Source organism: Panulirus ornatus, chromosome 9 (genome assembly GCF_036320965.1).
Source record: "Panulirus ornatus isolate Po-2019 chromosome 9, ASM3632096v1, whole genome shotgun sequence".
NCBI lineage: Eukaryota > Metazoa > Arthropoda > Malacostraca > Decapoda > Palinuridae > Panulirus > Panulirus ornatus.
The window spans coordinates 25,376,675-25,399,027 of record NC_092232.1 but is presented as its reverse complement, the minus strand read 5'-3'; the positions used below and the strand labels follow the sequence as shown (position 1 = coordinate 25,399,027).

At 42.2% G+C, this 22,353-nt stretch overlaps 1 protein-coding gene across 1 annotated transcript; it reads left to right on the top strand.

Annotated features, from left to right (window-relative positions):
* The first annotated feature begins 2,160 nt into the window (after positions 1–2,160).
* On the top strand, positions 2,161–22,320 carry LOC139750287 (uncharacterized). Its single transcript, XM_071664892.1, has 8 exons — positions 2,161–2,471; positions 15,848–16,008; positions 16,580–16,724; positions 17,430–17,568; positions 18,756–18,885; positions 19,447–19,681; positions 20,597–21,092; positions 21,136–22,320. Exons 1-8 carry the CDS (start codon positions 2,342–2,344, stop codon positions 21,638–21,640), a joined length of 1,941 nt encoding a protein of 646 aa, XP_071520993.1. The 5' UTR covers positions 2,161–2,341; the 3' UTR covers positions 21,641–22,320.
* The last annotated feature ends 33 nt before the right edge of the window (positions 22,321–22,353 follow it).

The following is a 22,353-nucleotide window of genomic DNA, read 5'->3' as shown; positions in this document are numbered from 1 at the left end:
CACCCCATATATTCTCAATACCTTCCACAGAGCATCTCTGTCAACTCTATCATATGCCTTCTCCAGATCCATAAATGCTACATACAAATCCATTTGTTTTTCTAAGTATTTCTCACATACATTCTTCAAAGCAAACACCTGATCCACACATCCTCTACCACTTCTGAAACCACACTGCTCTTCGACAATCTGATGCTCTGTACATGCCTTCACCCTCTCAATCAATACCCTCCCATATAATTTGCCAGGAATACTCAACAAACTTATACCTCTGTAATTTGAACACTCACTCTTATCCCCTTTGCCTTTGTACAATGGCACTATGCAAGCATTCCGCCAATCCTCAGGCAACTCACCAAGAATCATACATACATTAATTAACCTTACCAACCAGTCAACAATACAGTCACTCCCTTTTTTGTTTTTTTTTTAAAATTCCACTGGAATACCATCCAAACCCAAATTTGAGACTTGTAGATTTTAATGATCTTCTCATAGCTCTTTACAAGATAAGTTGGAGGGACATCTTCAAACAAAAGGATATGGTTGTAGCTTTAAAAGGCGTCAGAAAGACATTCAAAGTAGAACATAGGGCATATGTTCCGGTACACATCCTATGGGTCATTTTTTCTTTGATATGATGATGGGACAGCGGAATAATAGAAAAAAAAAGCTGTCCGTCCTTCCCTCCCCCCCCCAAAAAAAAAAAATCATTAGAAACTCGGAGAAAACAATAGTCATATACAGCGTATGTAATATTGCTTGAAAAACTTGAGAACTCGTTACTAAAACAAAAACAGAAATCTTAAAGAATTTCGTAGTTCGAATCATGTCATCACCCACTCGTGATCACCTTGTGACTCTTAGCTGTAAGTATCATCATTAATTACATTAACGTCAGCAGTACATGCAACAATCTGGACTTGGTTATCTCTGTAAGTACATGTTTCCCTCCTCATGAACAAGTTATTCTGTTCTCGTTACTGTGCACTCAGTGATTTTAGTTGTTACAGTCTGTTTTTCCTTACGTATTTTATTGTGATTTCTCGCAGATCAATTAGGATACCAGGAGTAACGTATCTGTATCTTTGCATATGTTGCTGAGTTCATTACTGGTTCACTAATTATGTAAGTTTTCTGACAAAGTTCTTGCAACATAGTTGATGCTTTAAAGTCAAGCTTTGCCTCCTTTAAGCTGTTAAACTTCATATTTTGACCACGACGATACGATCTCTTGCGGGTGGTGGGCATGGCCTTTGTCCTGACGTTACGCGGGCGTTCAAGTACGTCTAAGTGTTGTACTGTTATGCGTCGTCGACGTCTTCAGTCATCAACCCGTACAAATGCGTTCAGTATGGCTGGAGATGTTAACGTGGGTTTTAGAAACGTTGATCATTCAGAAAACGGGAAATTGACATATTGCCCGGCGTTAAAACAAGCGTTACGCAGATTTCATCAAATGTACCTGTGCTGGGTGTAATTAGGATCTTTTTAAACTTTTGAATTCACAACCTATCTCAAAGTCAAGGTGATATAGCCTGGAAGAATAATATTAATTCTTTGAACACAATAGTACAACCCTTGTTGCACGACGTTACACCCTGTGAATATGAACGTGACCTTTGACGTGTCCCTTAGATAGAATAGAATCATGCGTTTATGCCCAAACGTACCTGTCAGGAGGGGGTTAAAGTAATTCAGTATGTGTCAAAAAATACGAAAAAAAAATATTGCTTCGCTAGAAAAAAGATGAAAAAAATAACCAGCGAAAGGGTATATAGCTGGGTCTGGATACACTTGTTGAATTAGAATTGAAATAGATTTGCCGTTGGGACTGAAGAAGTCAAGGTAGGGGAAGCATAGATGTATACTACGGTAGAGTGCTGAACCCTTTCTAGTTTAAAAAGGAGATCGTTTACTTCTCTCCTCCCCCCCCCTCCCCCTAACAATCCCTACCTCGTTTAATTATTGGGTTTATTCCTCTTATGGTAACTAGCTTTCATTTTATTTTCTGACGAGGAAAAATAGCATGTCTAAAAAACACAGATAAAAGTCTGTCAGCCTAGCAAGGTCCCTACCAAGCTCGTCTCTATAACCCGCTCGGGGAACCGTTGCCACAAACAAACATGATCCCCACCCCTAGGGGACCCGAGGGTCTGGTCTCCTCACACTACTGACGTGTGGCAGTGTGGGGCGAGCGCGCGAGCTGTTTCCTACAGTTCTCCCACCCTCCAGCAGCCACAATCGTTGAAGGTCATGCAGAAGCTCAGGGAGGTATGAAGAAGCGACGTAGACAGCCGGAAGCCCTTGCATAGTCGTGCAGGACTTGAACTGAACTGCCATGGAAAGTAATGAGTATGCGGAGGCGGGCTTCTACACCAAGAAGGAAAAATCTGCCGGCACGCTCTTCTTCCACTTCCTTTTCAGTCACTTTGGGCTTTTCATCGTCGTGTCCTTGTACGCCGTAGCTGGTGAGTGAGTGGTACTGATAAATGATCCCATATAAGAAAACGCATGTTTAGTACTGTGACTTTTCCTATCATGTACGAAACTATTTGTTTCGCTTTTTGATGTACTGATATTCATTTTAGTGTTTAGTAGCTTCAGTTCGCAGTCGAACACTTTCTACTTATTTTTACAAGTTTTGGGTGTAAGTGCGAACGAACCCGTGTCAAAAGCCATTGCCATAATTAGCATGTAATGAACTGGCGGCTGAGCGGTTAGCGCCCTAGTTTGCCTTAGAAGTAGAGTAGGTTCCATTAATTTTTTTGTGAAGGGCACCGTATGTTCAATGAAAGCACACACACACACACACACACACACACACACACACATATATATATATATATATATATATATATATATATATATATATATATATATATATATATATATATATATATATATTCCTATGAGTCCACGAGGAAAATTAGACACAAGTTCCCAAGTGCACTTTCGTGTAATAATCACATCATCAGGAGAAACACAATAGAGAAATATAAGTCAGTTGATGTACATCGAAGAGACGAAGCTAGGACGCCATTTGGTAAACATGCGATTGTCCAAGACAATCGCAAGTCAGCCCCTTCTAAACGTAAATATTTGCACCTCAACAAAGCTGACTCGAATAAGTTACGATAATTCTTTTCTGACTTTCCTTGGGTAAATTACTGTCTCTTTATGTGGTGATGCTTCTGTCTCCGCCAAACGCATAGCATGGATACTGTCGCGGAATTTTTTTTTTTTTTTTTTGCTTTGTCGCTGTCTCCCGCGTTTGCGAGGTAGCGCAAGGAAACAGACGAAAGAAATGGCCCAACCCACCCCCATACACATGTATATACATACGTCCACACACGCAAATATACATACCTACACAGCTTTCCATGGTTTACCCCAGACGCTTCACATGCCCTGATTCAATCCACTAACAGCACGTCAACCCCGGTATACCACATCGATCCAATTCACTCTATTCCTTGCCCTCCTTTCACCCTCCTGCATGTTCAGGCCCCGATCACACAAAATCTTTTTCACTCCATCTTTCCACCTCCAATTTGGTCTCCCACTTCTCCTCGTTCCCTCCACCTCTGACACATATATCCTCTTGGTCAATCTTTCCTCACTCATTCTCTCCATGTGCCCAAACCATTTCAAAACACCTTCTTCTGCTCTCTCAACCACGCTCTTTTTATTTCCACACATCTCTCTTACCCTTACGTTACTTACTCGATCAAACCACCTCACACCACACATTGTCCTCAAACATCTCATTTCCAGCACATCCATCCTCCTGCGCACAACTCTATCCATAGCCCACGCCTCGCAACCATACAACATTGTTGGAACCACTATTCCTTCAAACATACCCATTTTTGCTTTCCGAGATAATGTTCTCGACTTCCACACATTCTTCAAGGCTCCCAGGATTTTCGCCCCCTCCCCCACCCTATGATCCACTTCCGCTTCCATGGTTCCATCCGCTGCCAGATCCACTCCCAGATATCTAAAACACTTTACTTCCTCCAGTTTTTCTCCATTCAAACTTACCTCTCAATTGACTTGACCCTCAATCCTACTGTACCTAATAACCTTGCTCTTATTTACATTTACTCTTAACTTTCTTCTTTCACACAGTTTACCAAACTCAGTCACCAGCTTCTGCAGTTTCTCGCATGAATCAGCCACCAGCGTTGTATCATCAGCGAACAACAACTGACTCACTTCCCAAGCTCTCTCATCCCCAACAGACTTCATACTTGCCCCTCTTTCCAAAACTCTTGCATTCACCTCCCTAACAACCCCATCCATAAACAAATTAAAGAACCATGGAGACATCACACACCCCTGCCGCAAACCTACATTCACTGAGAACCAATCACTTTCCTCTCTTCCTACACGTACACATGCCTTACATCCTCGATAAAAACTTTTCACTGCTTCTAACAACTTGCCTCCCACACCATATATTCTTAATACCTTCCACAGAGCATCTCTATCAACTCTATCATATGCCTTCTCCAGATCCATAAATGCTACATACAAATCCATTTGCTTTTCTAAGTATTTCTCACATACATTCTTCAAAGCAAACACCTGATCCACACATCCTCTACCACTTCTGAAACCACACTGCTCTTCCCCAATCTGATGCTCTGTACATGCCTTCACCCTCTCAATCAATACCCTCCCATATAATTTACCAGGAATACTCAACAAACTTATACCTCTGTAATTTGAGCACTCACTCTTATCCCCTTTGCCTTTGTACAATGGCACTATGCATGCATTCCGCCAATCCTCAGGCACCTCACCATGAGTCATACATACATTAAATAGCCTTACCAACCAGTCAATAATACAGTCACCCCCTTTTTTAATAAATTCCACTGCAATACCATCCAAACCTTCTGCCTTGCCGGCTTTCATCTTCCGCATAGCTTTCACTACCTCTTCTCTGTTTACCAAATCATTTTCCCTAACCCTCTCACTTTGCACACCACCTCGACCAAAACACCCGAAATCTGCCACTCTATCATCAAACACATTTAACAAACCTTCAAAATACTCACTCCATCTCCTTCTCACATCACCACTACTTGTTATCACCTCCCCATTTGCGCCCTTCACTGAAGTTCCCATTTGCTCCCTTGTCTTACGCACTTTATTTACCTCCTTCCAGAACATCTTTTTATTCTCCCTAAAATCTAATGATACTCTTTCACCCCAACTCTCATTTGCCCTCTTTTTCACCTCTTGCACCTTTCTCTTGACCTCCTGTCTCTTTCTTTTGTACATCTCCCACTCAATTGCAATTTTTCCCTGCAAAAATCGTCCAAATGCCTCTCTCTTCTCTTTCACTAATAATCTTACTTCTTCATCCCACCACTCACTACCCTTTCTAATCAACCCACCTCCCACTCTTCTCATGCCACAAGCATCTTTTGCCGAATCCATCACTGATTCCCTAAATACATCCCATTTCTCCCCCACTCCCCTTACTTCCATTGTTCTCACCTTTTTCCATTCTGTACTCAGTCTCTTCTGGTACTTCCTCACACAAGTCTCCTTCCCAAGCTCACTTACTCTCACCACCCTCTTCACCCCAACATTCACTCTTCTTTTCTGAAAACCCATACAAATCTTCACCTTAGCCTCCACAAGATAATGATCAGACATCCCTCCAGTTGCACCTCTCAGCACATTAACATCCAAAAGTCTCTCTTTCGCGCGCCTGTCAATTAACACGTAATCCAATAACGCTCTCTGGCCATCTCTCCTACTTACATACGTATACTTATGTATATCTCGCTTTTTAAACCAGGTATTCCCAATCACCAGTCCTTTTTCAGCACATAAATCTACAAGCTCTTCACCATTACTGTCTCTTTATGTGGTGATGCTTCTGTCTCCGCCAAACGCATAGCATGGACACTGTCGCGGAATGGAACCATATATTCTCTCCTCCTCCAAGATGATCCGTTCTCCCAATCCATGGTTCAATCGTTCCTGTTTGAAGGCCATTCAGACAAGGGATCATGCATATCAGGCTTGGATAAACACTTTTCTCCGACTCCCATTCAGAATTTATCATCGCCCATAATCACTGCTGATAAGTTGTTCATGGGGCAAAAGCCTTTCTTTATTCAAGGGAAGTGCGATAACCTTGCCTTGTCATCCACCGATAGGTCTTTCAGGTCTTTTGTCGCCGTTCCTTTCCTTCACTTTTATGCTCTGACGACGCAGTAAATGTCTCTCCCGTAATGTTTGGTTTGGTAAAGCGAAAAGAGGTGGTCAAGGCCTTGCGTAAGACCCAAACACCCTACATTTGGGACCCTGTCATTAAACACTCAACAGTCCTTCATTTTCTCCAACCGTCGTGCCACATTTGATCTTGTCCACCAAATCACTATCCATGATTCACTTCGCGTACCACCGTGGCTCAGGCACCGTACATCTGCCACCCTATCAACAAACACATGAACACTCCTTCCACTCTAGCTGCCTTGTCACGTTTTTCTTATGCTAGGCTTTTTCGGGATGTGGCAGAGGTGTATGTCACCATTGATGGAGTAAGAGCAAGAGTCTTGGAGAGAACGGCGGGTGTGCAGTCTGTTGGGGATGAGGAGGGCCTGGGAAGAGGGTCTGATAATAGCAGTGGCGGTAGATTCAAGTGACAAAATGCAGAAGTTGGCGACAGTTTCGAAGTGTGTGTTGTAAAGAGGAAGTTGAGAGTTAATGAGAATAAAAGCAGGTTATTAGGTCTATCCTGGAAGAGGGACAGGTTAGTTGGGGGCTGAGTTTGAATGGAGGAAATATGAAGTGCTTTAGATACCTGGGAGTGGGCATGGTAGCAAATCGAACCATGGAAGCGGAAGCGATGTATAGGGTAGGTGAGGGACAAAGGTTTTGGGAGCAATGAAGGATGTGTGGAAAGAGAGGTTGTTGTCTTGGAGGGCAATATTGGGTGTGTTTGAGGGTATAGTCGTTCCAAACAGTGTTTTATGAATGCGAGGCACGTGCCTATAGATGAGGATGTGTGAAGAGTCGTGAATGTTGGAAATGAAATGTTTGAGAACATGCGTTATGAGTTGGTTTGCTCGAGTAAGTTATAAATGGGTAAGAGGGAGTTTGGTAAGAAAAGGAGTGAAGTTGAGACAGCTAATGAGGTTGTGCTGAAATGGTTTGGACATATGTAGACAATAAATGAAGAGTAATTGACAAAAAGACCAAATTGGAGATGAAAAAATGGAGTAAAATAGATTTTGAGTGATCGGGGCTTGAACCTGCAGGAGGGTGAAAGACTTTCTCGGGATAGAGTGAATTGAACGATATGGTATACAGGGATCGACTTACCATTAGTGAACTGAACCAGGGCATGTGAATCGTCCGAGATAAACCATGAAAAGGTCTGTAGGGCTTGGAGGTGGATAGGGCTCTGTGGTTTCGTTGCATTACACATGACAGCTAGAGCTTGTGAACGAATGTGGCCTTTCTTCGTCTATTCCTGTTGATAACTAGCTAAAGCTTGAGACGTCGATCAAGTATGATATATATACATATACAAGTGCGTTTACTTCTTCGGGGAGGCCGTATGATCGTTAATGGACGGAAAGGAGTAGTCTCGTTGAGGGATTTTTTGCTCAAAGAAACCTCTCATTTTCTGCTCCTGCTTGTATTGCAGCCTCAGAGTTGCTGGAGCTCCATAAAAGAAATCCTTGGGATATACAGTAATGATATTGCTACTACTACCAGTAATGATGATGATAATAATGATAGTAGTGATAATGCCATGCGTTTCCATGGAGGTCTATGTATACGAGTCTTGAGCAGTCACGTGTTCTGCGGGTATGGGTGTTTTTAGGTGGTGCGTGTTAATGTGTTCGTGTGGGTTCTCAGGCTATACATAGAAGCAAGCGTACATGCGCGAGGTAACACAGGCACAAGGTTGTACCTCGGTACGAGCAAAGTGGTAGCCAGGCTGACCACTTCCACACCGAACCTAACACTCCGTTGCTATAGCCTTGAATCGATGACAGGTCGACGCATTCTTCCGAAGGTCTGTGACGCCCACGATACACTAAATGAACAGGCCGAACCATGAGTGTACTATTCCTGCAGTGGATGTGACTGTATCAAAAACGAGAGATATCAACAGTGAAGTTTCGTACATGGATATGCTTGCTGTTAGAAGACAAACAACTGAACCACCAGTTGAAACGCTCAGCGCCGGAAGGTTATTGCAGGCACGAACGGATGAATGTAACATAATTTTATTCATTTTTTAGGAAATTCATAACAATGGAAATTATATCTCGCAATATGTGAATTATATAATGTTCTTAGTATTTCTTACGACCTACCGGGGTTATGATAAGACCCAATAGTACTACCCTGAATTATTAACCATTGTAATGTTATAACCAGAGTGTTTTGAGATGGTCATTAGGCGAGTTTTTGTACTGCCTTCGAACAGGTGTGCTGGGGTAGGGGCGTTCGAGGGCCAGGAAGCTAGGATATAGAGTTACAATTCTCAAGGAACACCTCATAATCTTCCCCTCATCCTCTGACGGTAGGAATGGGAAGAAATAGGTTGGACAGTCAAGGGAAAACGAAGCAGAAACAAATTTGTTCTAGATGTACAGTGAAGGTTTACTGGACTGCGTGAGCGGTTTGCGGGAAAAACATTTCTGGCGTCTCGTTGAAATATCCTGGGAGACCTAAGAGTCGTGTAGGCGTGATTGCTGTTTACTTATTCTTACTGTTGTGGAGGAAGAGTTTTACGTTCATGTTTTCTCGTCTCTTAATAATGTATATATGTACCATGTCTTTCCTCCTATGTACACACACACACACACACACACACACACACACACACACACATACATACACACACACACACTCGGTGTTACGTGGTTTTAGTGGTTAGCGTTGCTGACCATGAGTCACCACGGGCCATCCCGGGGTCGGACTCTCATGAGTTCTAATCCTCGGCGTGGCAGGCAGCCTACAACCGACCCAGGCGTTCATCCTTACCTCGTGGCTGGTCGATAAGTTGGTATCTGGCTTTGACTGGTGTGTGTGTGTGTGTGTGTGTGTGTGTGTGTGTGTGTGTGTGTGTGTGTCTGTCTGTCTGTCTGTGTACATATATTTACGAATGAAGACATAGTACATATATACAAGGTTAAGAGACCGGGCAACACGAGTGTAAAACTCTCTCCCCGTAACACACAAATAGTAACAACACCCCAGCCTAAGCCCGGTGTGTGTGTGTGTGTGTGTGTGTGTGTGTGTGTGTGTGTGTGTGGTGCTTTATGTAGGTGTTGTAGAAGGAGGCAAAGTTAGGCTAAGTGTCCAGTGTGTCTTGATGGCTTAGTGGTGGTGTCTCACTGTGACACTTCGGGGAAGTCAGGTATGTTTCACGTTTGTGTTCGTACGGAGACTTTCTGTACTGCTCTGTATTACACACCTCACTCCCACTACCTCCACACCTGCCTCCCCCTCCACACATCACACCTCTCGTCCTGAACCCTCACCCTCCACCCCATGATCTCCCGTCCTACTTCTCGCCCTCACCTCCATCACAAATCTTCATCCTTCGCCACACCTCACCATCATCCACCACCACACCTCACCATCATCCGTCGCCACACCTCACCATCACCCTCCACAGCACCTCACCATTATCCTCCGCCCCACCTCACCATCACCCTCCACAGCACCTCACCATAATCCTTCACCACACCTCACCATCATCCTTCACCACACCTTACCATCCTTCCCACTTACCTTCAGTTCGCCTTAGACAGTCAGCAACGCACAACATTACATCGTTTAATTTTTCGGAGGAAATGTCTGAGCAAATGTTGAAGGACGAGGTTTGTGTACAACGAACTGTATGCATACGTAGTAGAGTTATAACAGTGAAGATAGAATGTATATACGGAATTACACTTTAAAGGTCGTGCACATGTACATTATGTTGCTTTTACGCATGCGTAGTAAGATTCCATATAGTTCAACATATCAGTTGTATATTGTCTTTACTACTCTCAAGTCCTGAGGAGGAAAGTATCAAGATGTACCACAACAACAACGCTGTTCGGTACGTGCAAACCACAAGATCAATAATCTTTTGTGTGTGTGTGTGTGTGTGTGTGTGTGTGTGTGTTAATTCATTTCAATCAAGCTTTCGCCTTCACAGGCATCACCACGAATCTACAAAAAGTGAAATCACTGCGTCACAAAACTTGGATATGATATGCAAAACGCAAACGAAATATAAAAACATTCGGAAAAAAACGCAGCACATAGCATGTAAAAGTAAGGGAAAATACTAAAAGCGAAACACATTAACAGTATAATGAAGGGTAGTATGAGTTCCATTCTAAATACAGTATATGCAAACAAATATAGAAAAACTTACAGTTGGGGAAAAAGAGTGTTAAACGAGGTAGAAATATAGAAAGTCCATCTGTAAATACACTAAGCGGGGCCATGCGAGACTGTTATTGCCGGATGTGAAGCTGAGGTCAGGCTGGGCTCGTCTGATTCTCTCTGACCTTTGTAACCCAGGATCACGTTTATGCTCTCAAGAAAAGACGGACTTGGTAGCTTATGGCGAGTCGATGACGTGTCCCATCCGTCCTAAAACGGCATTAGGTCTACATCCTATTGTCGGGCCATCAAAGAGCTGTATGACGGTGGTCATGTTTGTCTGGATGTTGATGTCAGGTGCTTTCTCTCGAAAGTGAGTGGCTTCTAATAGCTGTAGTTTCCTCCGATCATCAACTAGTAATGATTTTGGTGTTATTCACTATCAATCTCCCTCGTTAGTCACATTCCATGCTTTTATTCATGATGTATTTAGATTCCACCTTCTTGTAAGCAGAGCGCAAGGCGGCAGTTTAGGCGAGGCTAACAGTCCCCAATATTGCATCGGTACTCGTATACCACATTGGTGCGATTTAAACTTCCAGAGCAACCTACCATATTGTTGTTCATAACGAGCGAACATGTTTTCGGATTGTTGTAGTATATCATCTGACTGATATCCTTGTTTTCACCAATCTCTTTGCAGTTTCTGGCCTCATTATCTCGCACGACCTTCTCATCCTTACGATATGTTGTCGTTAATGTGTGTCTGTGGTAAACTTTAATGCAGTCCCGTTGAGGTTGTCTCTCTCAAGATGTTGCTCTCGCATGTTGTTCATAGTGGTATCAAATTCGGTATTTGAATATCCATTGTTAATCAACATTTGCCGGACACATCGAAGTTCTTGGTATAGAAGTTGCCAGGTTGAGCACACCTTGATCGCTCTCACGTATGCACGAATAACACTTGTAATTCTGAGCACATTCACTTATTCCATTCATACTTTTATCTTGATTGTCGGGCTTTCTGTAAACGTCCGTGACGAAAGATCCTGTTGTGGCAGTCATCATTATATCCAAGGAAGGCATCTTACCATCATTATTAAGCTCTACTGTTAATCTTAAGCCTGAAGTTTCTCGGGTTTCGGAGGTTTTCCACTGAGTTTGTTATCGACGCATATATATATATATATATATATATATATATATATATATATATATATATATATATATATATATATATATATCCCAGGGGATAGGGGAGAAAGAATACTTCCCACGTATTCCCTGCGTGTCGTAGAAGGCGACTAAAAGGGAAGGGAGCGGGGGGCTGGAAATCCTCCTCTCGTTTTTTTTTTTCTTTTTTTTTTCAAAAGAAGGGACAGAGAAGGGGGCCAGGTGAGGATATTCCCTCAAAGGTCCAGTCCTCTGTTCTTAGCGCTACCTCGCTAACGCGGGAGATGGCGAATAGTATGAAAGATATATATATATACACACACACACACACACACACACACACACATATATATATATATATATATATATATATATATATATATATATATATATATATATATATATATATGAGACCATAAGTTCGAAATATGTAATGTTGATCACCTTGTATATAATCACAGATTGGATTTCTTCTTGCTATTTAATCGTATTTCGTTTTGAAAGAGTATCAAAATTTAGAGTACAGACAGTTCAGTGTCAGTAATAGAAAAGTATGTTGTCAGACTCTTGAAGTGTTTGCTTACCGACGTTGATTACCGTCACTGATGTATGACGAGAGTATGTTTTGAAACCATGAGCTGAAAGTGGCGCGAGCGACTTACCCTGCGTGCCCCAGCTGACAACATAGCCAGTCTTTGTTTGTGTGTCATAGCAACACCCGCATGCTAGGAACACACACACACACACACACACACACACACATCTTGTACCATTGTCATTTGGCGAAATAAGGTACAGACTTGTCATAGAACTACCTTCATCAGAGTCCATCCTTTCCCTGCTACTTATCGTATCCTTGGAGCTGCAGGAGCCACTGCAATGGGGGTTCTGCATTTATAGCCTCAGGAACCCCTTGTTAAAGGGGTCGTTGGGTTGTTTATATATATATATATATATATATATATATATATATATATATATATATATATATATATATATATATATATTTTTTTTTTGGAAAGGATTACAATTTTGCGCGTGATCAAGATATTCCTATGAGTCCACGGGGAAAATGAAACACGAAAAGTTCTCAAGTGCACTTTCGTGTAATAATCACATCATCAGGGGAGACAAGAGAGGAATATAATATATATATATATATATATATATATATATATATATATATATATATATCAGGAACTCACCAGAAAGTTCTGCAGGATGCATCTATAGGGTGCCATACCGAAATTGTGATAAGTTTTATGTTGGGCAGACTGGTAAGGATCTTTCTGTTAGACTCGAGTAATATAGATATAGTATAAGGATAGAACAAGAATTAAATGCCTTGTTTAGTCTTGTCAGAGATTATGATTATTGTATTGACTAGAGTAATCACATCTCAGTTATTAACTCTAACTCTTGTACTACGAGAAATATCATTGAATCTTATGTTATTGAATACACAAAGAACTGTGAAACCTTAATATTAGTAATATTAGTGAAGGTCTATCTATCCAACTTGGATAGCTTTATTGTTGATAGGTTTTGTAAATAGCTTCTGTTCTTGTCCACATAATAAGTTTATGGTGCGCTTGTTGCCAGACTCAAACATACCAGACCTACATTCGGGTCGTCATTTGTTTGCCAAATGGCGTCTAGCTACGTCTCTTCGTACTATATCTACTGACTGTTATATTTCTTTCTTGTACTTTCCATGATGATGTGATTATTACTCGAAAGTGTACTTCTTATAGTGTTTCATATCCCCGTGAACTCGTAGGAATATATTTGATCACGCGTTCAATTGTGATCCTTTCCAATATATATATATATATATATATATATATATATATATATATATATATATATATATATATATATATATATATATGTATATATATATATATATATATATATATATATATATATATATATATATATATATATATATATATATATGCATGTGTATGTGGGTGGGTTGGGCCATTCTTTCGTCTCTTTCCTTGCGCTACCTTGCTAACGCAGGAGACAGCGACTAAGTGTGATAAAGATATATGAATAAATGAATATATATATATATATATATATATATATATATATATATATATATATATATATATATATATATTCCTTCAAACATACCCATTTTTGCTTTTTAATTTTCCAAAATAAGGAACAGATGAGGGGGCCAGGTGAGGATATTCCCTCAAAGGCCCAGTCCTCTGTTCTTAACGCTACCTCCCTAATGCGGGAAACGGAGAATAGTATGAAAGATATATATATATATATATATATATATATATATATATATATATATATATATATATATATATATATATATATATACGTACATATACATATATACGCCTGTGCTTATTCATATCTGCTCGCCTTGATCCATTTCCGTCGTCACTTCCTGTGTCAGCGAGGTAGTTCCAGGAAACAGATAAAGAGAGGCCACACCCTGCTCACATCCATGTACACGAGCTGTCATATGCAATGCACCGAAACATGTATTAGGAGTCCCTTGTATCCTTATGAGACCTTTGCATCACTCAGTAAGCCGACCGAGTCCACCTGCCGGGTCTACAGGTCATAAAGTGTTCTGATTGTGTGCACTCTGCATGCAAGAAGGTGCAGGGCAATTAAGTAATTATTGCTCGTTGTCTTCTTTATGGTAGTTGGTATGAAGGCTCTTAGGATATACTGAAATGGTGTTTGTCGTGTTGGATGATGTCCAGATCCTAAGTGGGGGAGTGAGACTCATGTTTGTCTGGGGAGTGTGGTTTCTGTTGGGTGTACTTCTACTGGGTTGAAGTTTCAGATTCAGTTATGAGGTCGGTTGCGCATTGCTTCTCGGGTTATTTCGGTTATTCAGTTAGGGCCTTATTTTTGGGCGGTTTAGTCAGTAGAAGTTGTGAAGTAGTAAAGTGTGACGGTTAGTAGTTGGTTATAGAGTAATTTGGGTTAGAGAGGTCTAGTGCTGTTGCTTAGAGCTGAGTGCCGAGCATATTGAGGTTAGACTGTTTGGGGAGGATCTTTATGTCATGTTCATATGGCTTCAGGTTTGGTGGAGGGTGCGTAGGACCGGGTGATTGCTTTGTGAAATGTGTATGAGAAGCAGCAATTGGAGGAATAGAGGGGGAATAGTGACATTTATGGACCTGGATGAGAGAGACGCCTTGTGGAAGGTGTTTCGAATGTATGGTGTGGAAGTACAATTGGGATATGCTGTTAGGATTTGCCAGCAGGGAGGGAGGAGGGGAAGTAGTTAAATGTGCTTCTGCAGCTTCGAGGCTGCATTCCTTCCATTTGCAGGTAAATCATGGACTCCTATGGAGTGAGAAGTTCTTTGATGAGACTGTGTTCCCAATGATACATCCTGGTCAAAGGTGAATCATCACTCGCGATGCAACACCATGCAGGCGGAGAGCACGCTTTAGTATTTACGTCAGATGTATGCCAAGACTGGGCGAGCGCGTTACGCTCACCGCAAGGAATGAGTCTTGTCACACGCGTTGTCAAGTGTTATGTGTGTGAAGAGATTGTACGTTTGTAGGATGATAATCAGAAGTGCACGTGTGTGTGTGTGTGTGTGTGTGTGTGTGTGTGTGTGATGCTGGAAAAAACAAATACAACCACCTGGGTTAAGGGAGTGACTCTTGCCAGCCACTGAAGCTGTTACTAAGCCTTCCGATCCCCAAAGCAGGTAACATCAGTAAGATAACTCCCTTGTCGGTGGCTGTCTGCCTCGTATTCCCTACCGGAGAGAGAGAGAGAGAGAGAGAGAGAGAGAGAGAGAGAGAGAGAGAGAGAGAGAGAGAGAGAGAGCATATCAATCTACGAGTATCAGCGACAAGACTTTGTCATAGGGAAGGGCCAACACTTCGTTATGGTTGCGGGAAAATCTAGTTCACAGTAAAGAGTCATGTTAGTCATAGGACTAGTTCAGAAGACTGTATACGTGTCTCTCGGTCTGTGATACTGAAACGTTGTCAGTAGTCGACTCAGACGTTTGTAGCAACCTACCACCTTGACAGCAACCTGGTCGGTTTTATACCTTAGCTTGGTCGTCACTCCGAAGCTTCTCTGCAGCGATGATCTGCTCTTCCCTCTTGCTTAAATCATGGGATGATTCTCCTTCTTTACTCCTTCCTTTTATTTGATTATTCATGTTGCCAGTTTTCCTCTGTCTTCTTGCCACTTGCCTCTCTCTCTCTCTCACACCCCACCCCCACGATTTCCCCTTCACCCTCATCTCCATCTGCTTCCTCACCCATCCACCCACCTGCCTCCCCAGGCGCTTACGTCTTCGTGGACATCGAGAACGCCCACGAGGAGCGGCAGTACAAGATGAAGCAGGACAGAGCTGTGCAGGTGGAGCAGGCCATGAACTACCTGTCCCACCTCTTCTGGTACCAGCAGGACAACAAGACCGATTACAAGGATTACAATGAATCGGTGAGTGTATATATATATATATATATATATATATATATATATATATATATATATATATATATATATATATTCTTAATATTTACTTAGGATGGCAGTATTATTGGCGAAACACTTATTACTTATTTCATCTCAGATATGGAACTGTAGCTTAACCTGATACTGTCTAAAGAAATTATATTTCTCGTGTATTCTTCACCCTCAGTCTCATCATTCAGCCAGTCACCACACTTTTCCTAACAAAGAAGTTTTCCACATATTTTCCAATGACTCTCAATGTTTAGTCTGTTGCTATGATCTCTGATCTTTCTCTCGTATTTCAGGGGAAACCTCAAACACTTCCTCTACCACGGCAACCATTTGCTTTTTTTATTGTAGTTTGTTTTTCCTGTTCACGTTTTCTCTTTTTTTTTAACTTTTTATTTCTTAAGGATAGTCATGGAAATATAGGACTTGCAGATGTTCTGGACCTCAAGAAACTGAACCTTGACTCTCCAGTTTATAAAAACCCTGTCACTTTTTGTTTTCACGCATGGCATCCCTCTCACGCTGTCTCCCATTCTCTCCTTCCCAGATGTACGCGAACCTTAAGAAGTTGGAGGACTTTGTGATCTTATCTGTATCCAAATATAAGTACGATGGGACGGTGAATGGCTGGGACTACCGGTGGACCTTCACTAAGTCTCTCCTCTTTACGATGACCATCATGTCCACCATAGGTAAGGCCAAGCGAGTGCTTCCCTCCTCACCAGAACGTTCCCACTGGTTCTTAGGATGATAATTTACGATTCCTGGGACTAGAATTCTCGGATGTGATAACTTCACTACCATTTCAGTCCGTGTCATGACTTGTCAATGTTATAATGGTAAGCTAAATACTATGCTACAACGTAACATCATTAGCACGATAGTTTACGTCAGCGGACCTTAACTAAATGCTCACTTATATATGTGAATACCACAAGTTACCACATCCTGGACTAACTGAAAAGTATCATAATGATGTTAAGGAGAATCGAACCTCAGAACTTCTTTTATGTATTTCTTTACGTTAGACGTCCCCCAAGGCCACACCGCTTGACAGTACTCGAACTTCATTTCTTTTTCCTCTACACTGTCTCATGTTATCATTTTCCCTCCTCCGGCAGTTAGTATAAATTTTCTCCTCTCATATTTAGTTAATACCCACCCTCTCCCCTCATTTCAGTTGCTTCATTTTTATCCAACGCTCAATTCCCTAATTCTAATGTTTCCCATCTGAATAATTTTCTTCCTTCTGTTTAAGAAGCTTAAACGTTCCATATTTCCTCTGTGTCACCTTTTACCAGCCCAACATCACACACACACACACACACACACACACACACACACACACACACACACCTTCCAAGCTCTACTGGTACGGCCTTTACCATCCTTCGCAGGCTATGGACACATCTTTCCCGTCACCAGTTGGGGCAAGTTCTTCTGTATTATCTACTCCATCATCGGCTGCCCGCTTCTGCTGATATTCCTGGGTAACCTGGGTAACTCGATGGCCAACGTCCTCATCTATATCTACAGGTGAGACGTGGGAGCCGTGAGCGTATATTATCATCGTGTCAGGTAAGGAGTTAGACTGAGAAAATGAGAGACATTGTGACCTACGTCTCTAAGATGACTTGCAGGAACGTTAGGGCACACTTGCTGCTGCATCTGACTGTAGAATAAGGGACACCTCACTGAGAAATACTTGTCTCTGAGTCGGTTATATGAAGGAACACCTGAGAACTACGTCATCTGTAGTTGAGTTGATGGTAAAGAGAAGAACACCTGCCATTCACTTCTAGACTTAGAGGCGAGGGATGGCAGGGTGGGGAGGCTAGGTTACTGTAATATGTCTCTGGTGAGGGATGGTAGAGCAGGGTTGAAGAAGCAACTACTGTACATCTAACTGAGCATGTATGTGTTTGTTTGTGATTACCTGAGCATTACAAGGGATGTTCTCCATCCCTTATTTCATGGTTGTCTTGAACTTTTTTTCAAACTTTATATTCACGGTATCCTTCCTTACCTTACTCCATTCATCGACAAGTCTAACTGTATAGGAATATTTATTTACATGTTATTCTCGCTCATTTCTTGCTTTGTTTATTGCAGTGTCCTCTTGTTCCATGTCTTCAAATTTCGAAAACCTTCACAATATCAACACTGTCCCTCCTCTTCCTCCTCCCTCATCGTTGTTTACGTGAGTCACTTGCTGGTAATCCTCCCCTTGTAATTCTCTTACCTTTGGCTCCTTCCCTGTTGCCTGCTGTTAGACTGCCAATTATGTGTTTAGTTTTGAGTGTGTATGACTAAGACTGTTTATAGTTTAATCTTTTTTATTCATAATGACATAGATGAGGAAGTGTATCTATTTACTGTAACAGGAGCCAAAATTTAACATTTATTCCGTGGTTTTTGGTCATATTTCGTTTTTTTTTTTGTGCCTTACGCACTCTTATCAGTGGCAATCCCTTTGTTTTTTTGTTTTTTGAATTGTTTATTTCATACGTGTCTTTCTTTATAAGTTTAAATGTTTGCCTTTTGCATTTCTTGTTAATATTCGCCTTTCTTGATGACCAATGACTTTAGTTTGAGGTTGAGAGAAACCAGCGGGGTATCCTACTACTGTGCAAAGTCTGTTGATAATGGATTATTACCTGTTTGCCATGATCATAGTGACACCACAGAGAAGGTAAATGACTCCATGTTCTCTTATGGCACAGTCGATGCTGCTGTCGTCCGTGCAGAGGCAGACGCAACTTGGAAGAGCTCCCTTCTAACACCAGCAAGAAATACCGCAAGCTTCTTATAGATGACGTAGTAGGCAAAGAGGACTACATGCCCACTGACGAGGTGAGAATCAACGTATGTTATGTCTGGAGTATTGTGTAATGAATGTTTTGTTCTTAATGTAATGTGTCTTGGGGTCCTGGCGACACATGGGAGAGTCGTGTTCAAAATGTTAATCGAAACATCTTTATGAGACACAACCCATAATACTGGAATGAAGAAACGAGATGATAACTGGGCTAGAGGATTGTCTGATGTACTCATACCCTATCGATGAGACCTCAGTACAACATAAACTTACGATGGAGAGATGAACGTACTCTACATATGTTTATAAAGGAGTACATATGTGGCCTTCACGTATGTCAGTGTTGTTCCTCCTCTGTAATCCCGTCACCAGACCTGTAGTAACTCTTAACACTTGTCTCATGTGTCTTGGACGCACTTCAGGAATTTACCTTACTTTCCCCACAAGTGTAATCTGTACTCCTCGAATCTTCGAGCTTTTATTCCCTACCAAGACGCCATGATAGATATAACAGATCTAGTGTTTTAAGGCGTAACACTGTAACAGTTGACGCTTTTATTTTTCCTTGGTTCATAACACCTCTCTGCCTCCGGCAGGTGAACGTACCCATCACAATCAACCTGGTGATGCTCTTCTTGTACATCATGCTGGGCGCTGTCCTCTTTTCCTTCTGGGAGGGTTGGGACCTGGGGTCCTCCTGTTACTTCACCTTCGTCACGCTCTCCACCATCGGCTACGGCGACATGGTGCCTGGTAATGCCATCCTCAACGGAAGCGACGATGGTTCGGCCACCTTCAAGATGCTCATATGTATCTTGTACATCCTGTTAGGTGAGTAGCTTTGTTCTACGCTGAGGTTCGGTCACATGTACATCCTGTAGGCGAGTGGCTTTGTTCTACTATGATGAACAGTCGTATGTATAGTGTACGTCCTGTGAGGCGAGTGGCTTTGTTCTACTATGATAAACAGTCGTATGTATAGTGTACGTCCTGTGAGGCGAGTGGCTTTGTTCTACGATGAACAGTCATATGTTTAGCGTACGTCCTGTGAGGCGGAGTGGCTTTGTTCTTCGATGATGAACACTACGATGAAGAACAGTCATATGTACACTGTTTCCAGTATTGTCTTTATTTGCAATATTTAACCACTATGTCTAATTTTCTTTTCCACAAACTGCAGCATTGTTCAGGCACATGCATCTGTATGATTCTGTCTTTCTCATCATGGATCAATTGAGTTTGGTCATCTCTGGAAGCACGAGAGAGAGAGAGAGAGAGAGAGAGAGAGAGAGAGAGAGAGAGAGAGAGAGAGAGAGAGAGAGAGAGAGTTAAATTGTCTGGAGGTCCTTGTTTTATTAGTGTTTTCAACCCCCTCGCTTCCTCCTGCCTGCACTAGTATAATTATTTTTCCTCTGCGAAAATCCAATTGTAGGTTTTGCATACTGCTCAAATTAGAAGCGATATCAAGCCTGACAATGTCTCTTCAGCATGTTTGTGTTCTGATGCTCACGTGTTATCAACAAGTAAAGAATTCTTTATTGAAATTCACTTATAGGAAACTGTGCATGCTCAGGGTCCACCTAGCTAACATAATCAGAATGTTGAATATAATTCTAAAAATTCATTTTCCTGTTTACAGCCGTAATGAGTAAAATATTCTGAAAGTCTCCTTTGAAATCAGCATAATGTACCGTAATGCGAAGGTCTTGTGAATATATGCGTATACCAACAGTTGCACTTCCCCAGGTATGGTGCTGCTCTCCATGTGCATCAACCTCATGCAAGAACAACTGGTCAACAAGTGCCGCTGGCTGGCACGGGAAATTGGTCTCGGCGGTAGCACCAGCGAACCCATAGAAGACCCCAAGGACAACGAGAATCAAGAGGTGAAGAAAAAGAAAAAGAAGAGAAAACGGAACAAGAATTGTAACAATGGTGAGCAAGGTCCAGTGGCTGGTGTCCTGCCACAGGACGATGGTGATGTAGCCTCCTACCTTCCCTCCGCAACAGGAACAAGAACCTCGTCCGCGTCATCCACGAACTCGGCTTCAGATTCCCGGGCCGCATCAGCACTGTCGCTCTCCCCATCGACAAGGTCTTCAGATCTAGCGTCTGAGTCACCATCACCAGCGACTAGACCACCATCACCAGCGACTAGACCACCATCAGCAGTGAGTAGGTCACCATCACCTGCGCCAAGGTCACCATCACCTGCGCCAAGGTCACCATCACCTGCGCCTAGGTCACCATCACCTGCGCTAAGGTCACCATCACCTGCGCCTGAGGTCACCATCACCTGCGCCAATGTCACCATCACCTGCGCCAAGGTCACCATCACCTGCGCCGAGGTCACCATCACCTGCGCCAAGGTCACCATCACCTGCGCCGAGGTCACCATCACCTGCGCCGAGGTCACCATCACCTGCGCCAAGGTCACCATCACCTGCGCCAAGGTCACCATCGCCTACGCCTAGGTCACCATCACCTCCGCCTAGGTCACCATCACCTGCGCCAAGGTCACCATCTCCAGCGTTCAGGTCACCATCTCCTGTACCGAGGGCCCTGTCTGCAGGTTCCAACTCCCTTGCTCCGATATCCATGTCCCCTGAACCAGCACGCAACTTCGACTCCCCATCTCCAGGCACCAGGTCTCCCTCTCCTTCAGCGTCCAGGTCCCCTTCTGTAGCGTCCAGAATTTCCTCTGCTTCGTCATGTTCTTCGTCGTCATCTCTGGCGTCTTTGCCTCAGAGTTCAAGATGGGATCGTCCAGGAATTCTTCATGATTTTTAGATTTATGGTTACTAAAGACTCCTTAATCATAAAGGCCTCGCGAATTGCCTCTTGCTATTTTAGAAAACTGGTTCTTAACCCTGGATGAGGTATTAGAATGTTCAATATAACAGTCTGGTAGAAATCTGATACTGAAATAGACCAATAACATCGGTTGTATCTGTAGATTTAGATCTTTGAAATGTTATATCAACATCTGACGTGCTGCTTTAAAAGAATAAGATATATCTGGAACTATGTTTTAGGAGAACGACTTACAAAACTTTGCTATTTAAAGGAGTTGGCCTCATATACATATAGGGAGACACAAGTTCATATTATATCATGGGAATGGTTTTGCACTTTGTGGACAAGAGGTTTATGACGGGTATATTTATGGGTATTGTGACGACACCAATATCATGGATAGGGTGGTACTAGCACCATGTGATATGACAGCTAATTTCATTCACGTGTAGGTGATGGGGGGAACAGATATATTTCCGCGTTATGGGAAGACAAGTATTCACTTGCTTCTTTGAGAAATCGTGAGTTGGTTTTACAGACAGAAATTATGGACTGATTTACCTATAAAAGCAAATACCTCTTGATTAAATAATCGGATTGTTTAGATTTGTCACCAGGTTACATTATATGTGTGAAAGTGCTGACTGAATAGACTGTTAAGTATATATATCTTTTCTCTACATTTTTTTATCCGATAGAAAATTCAC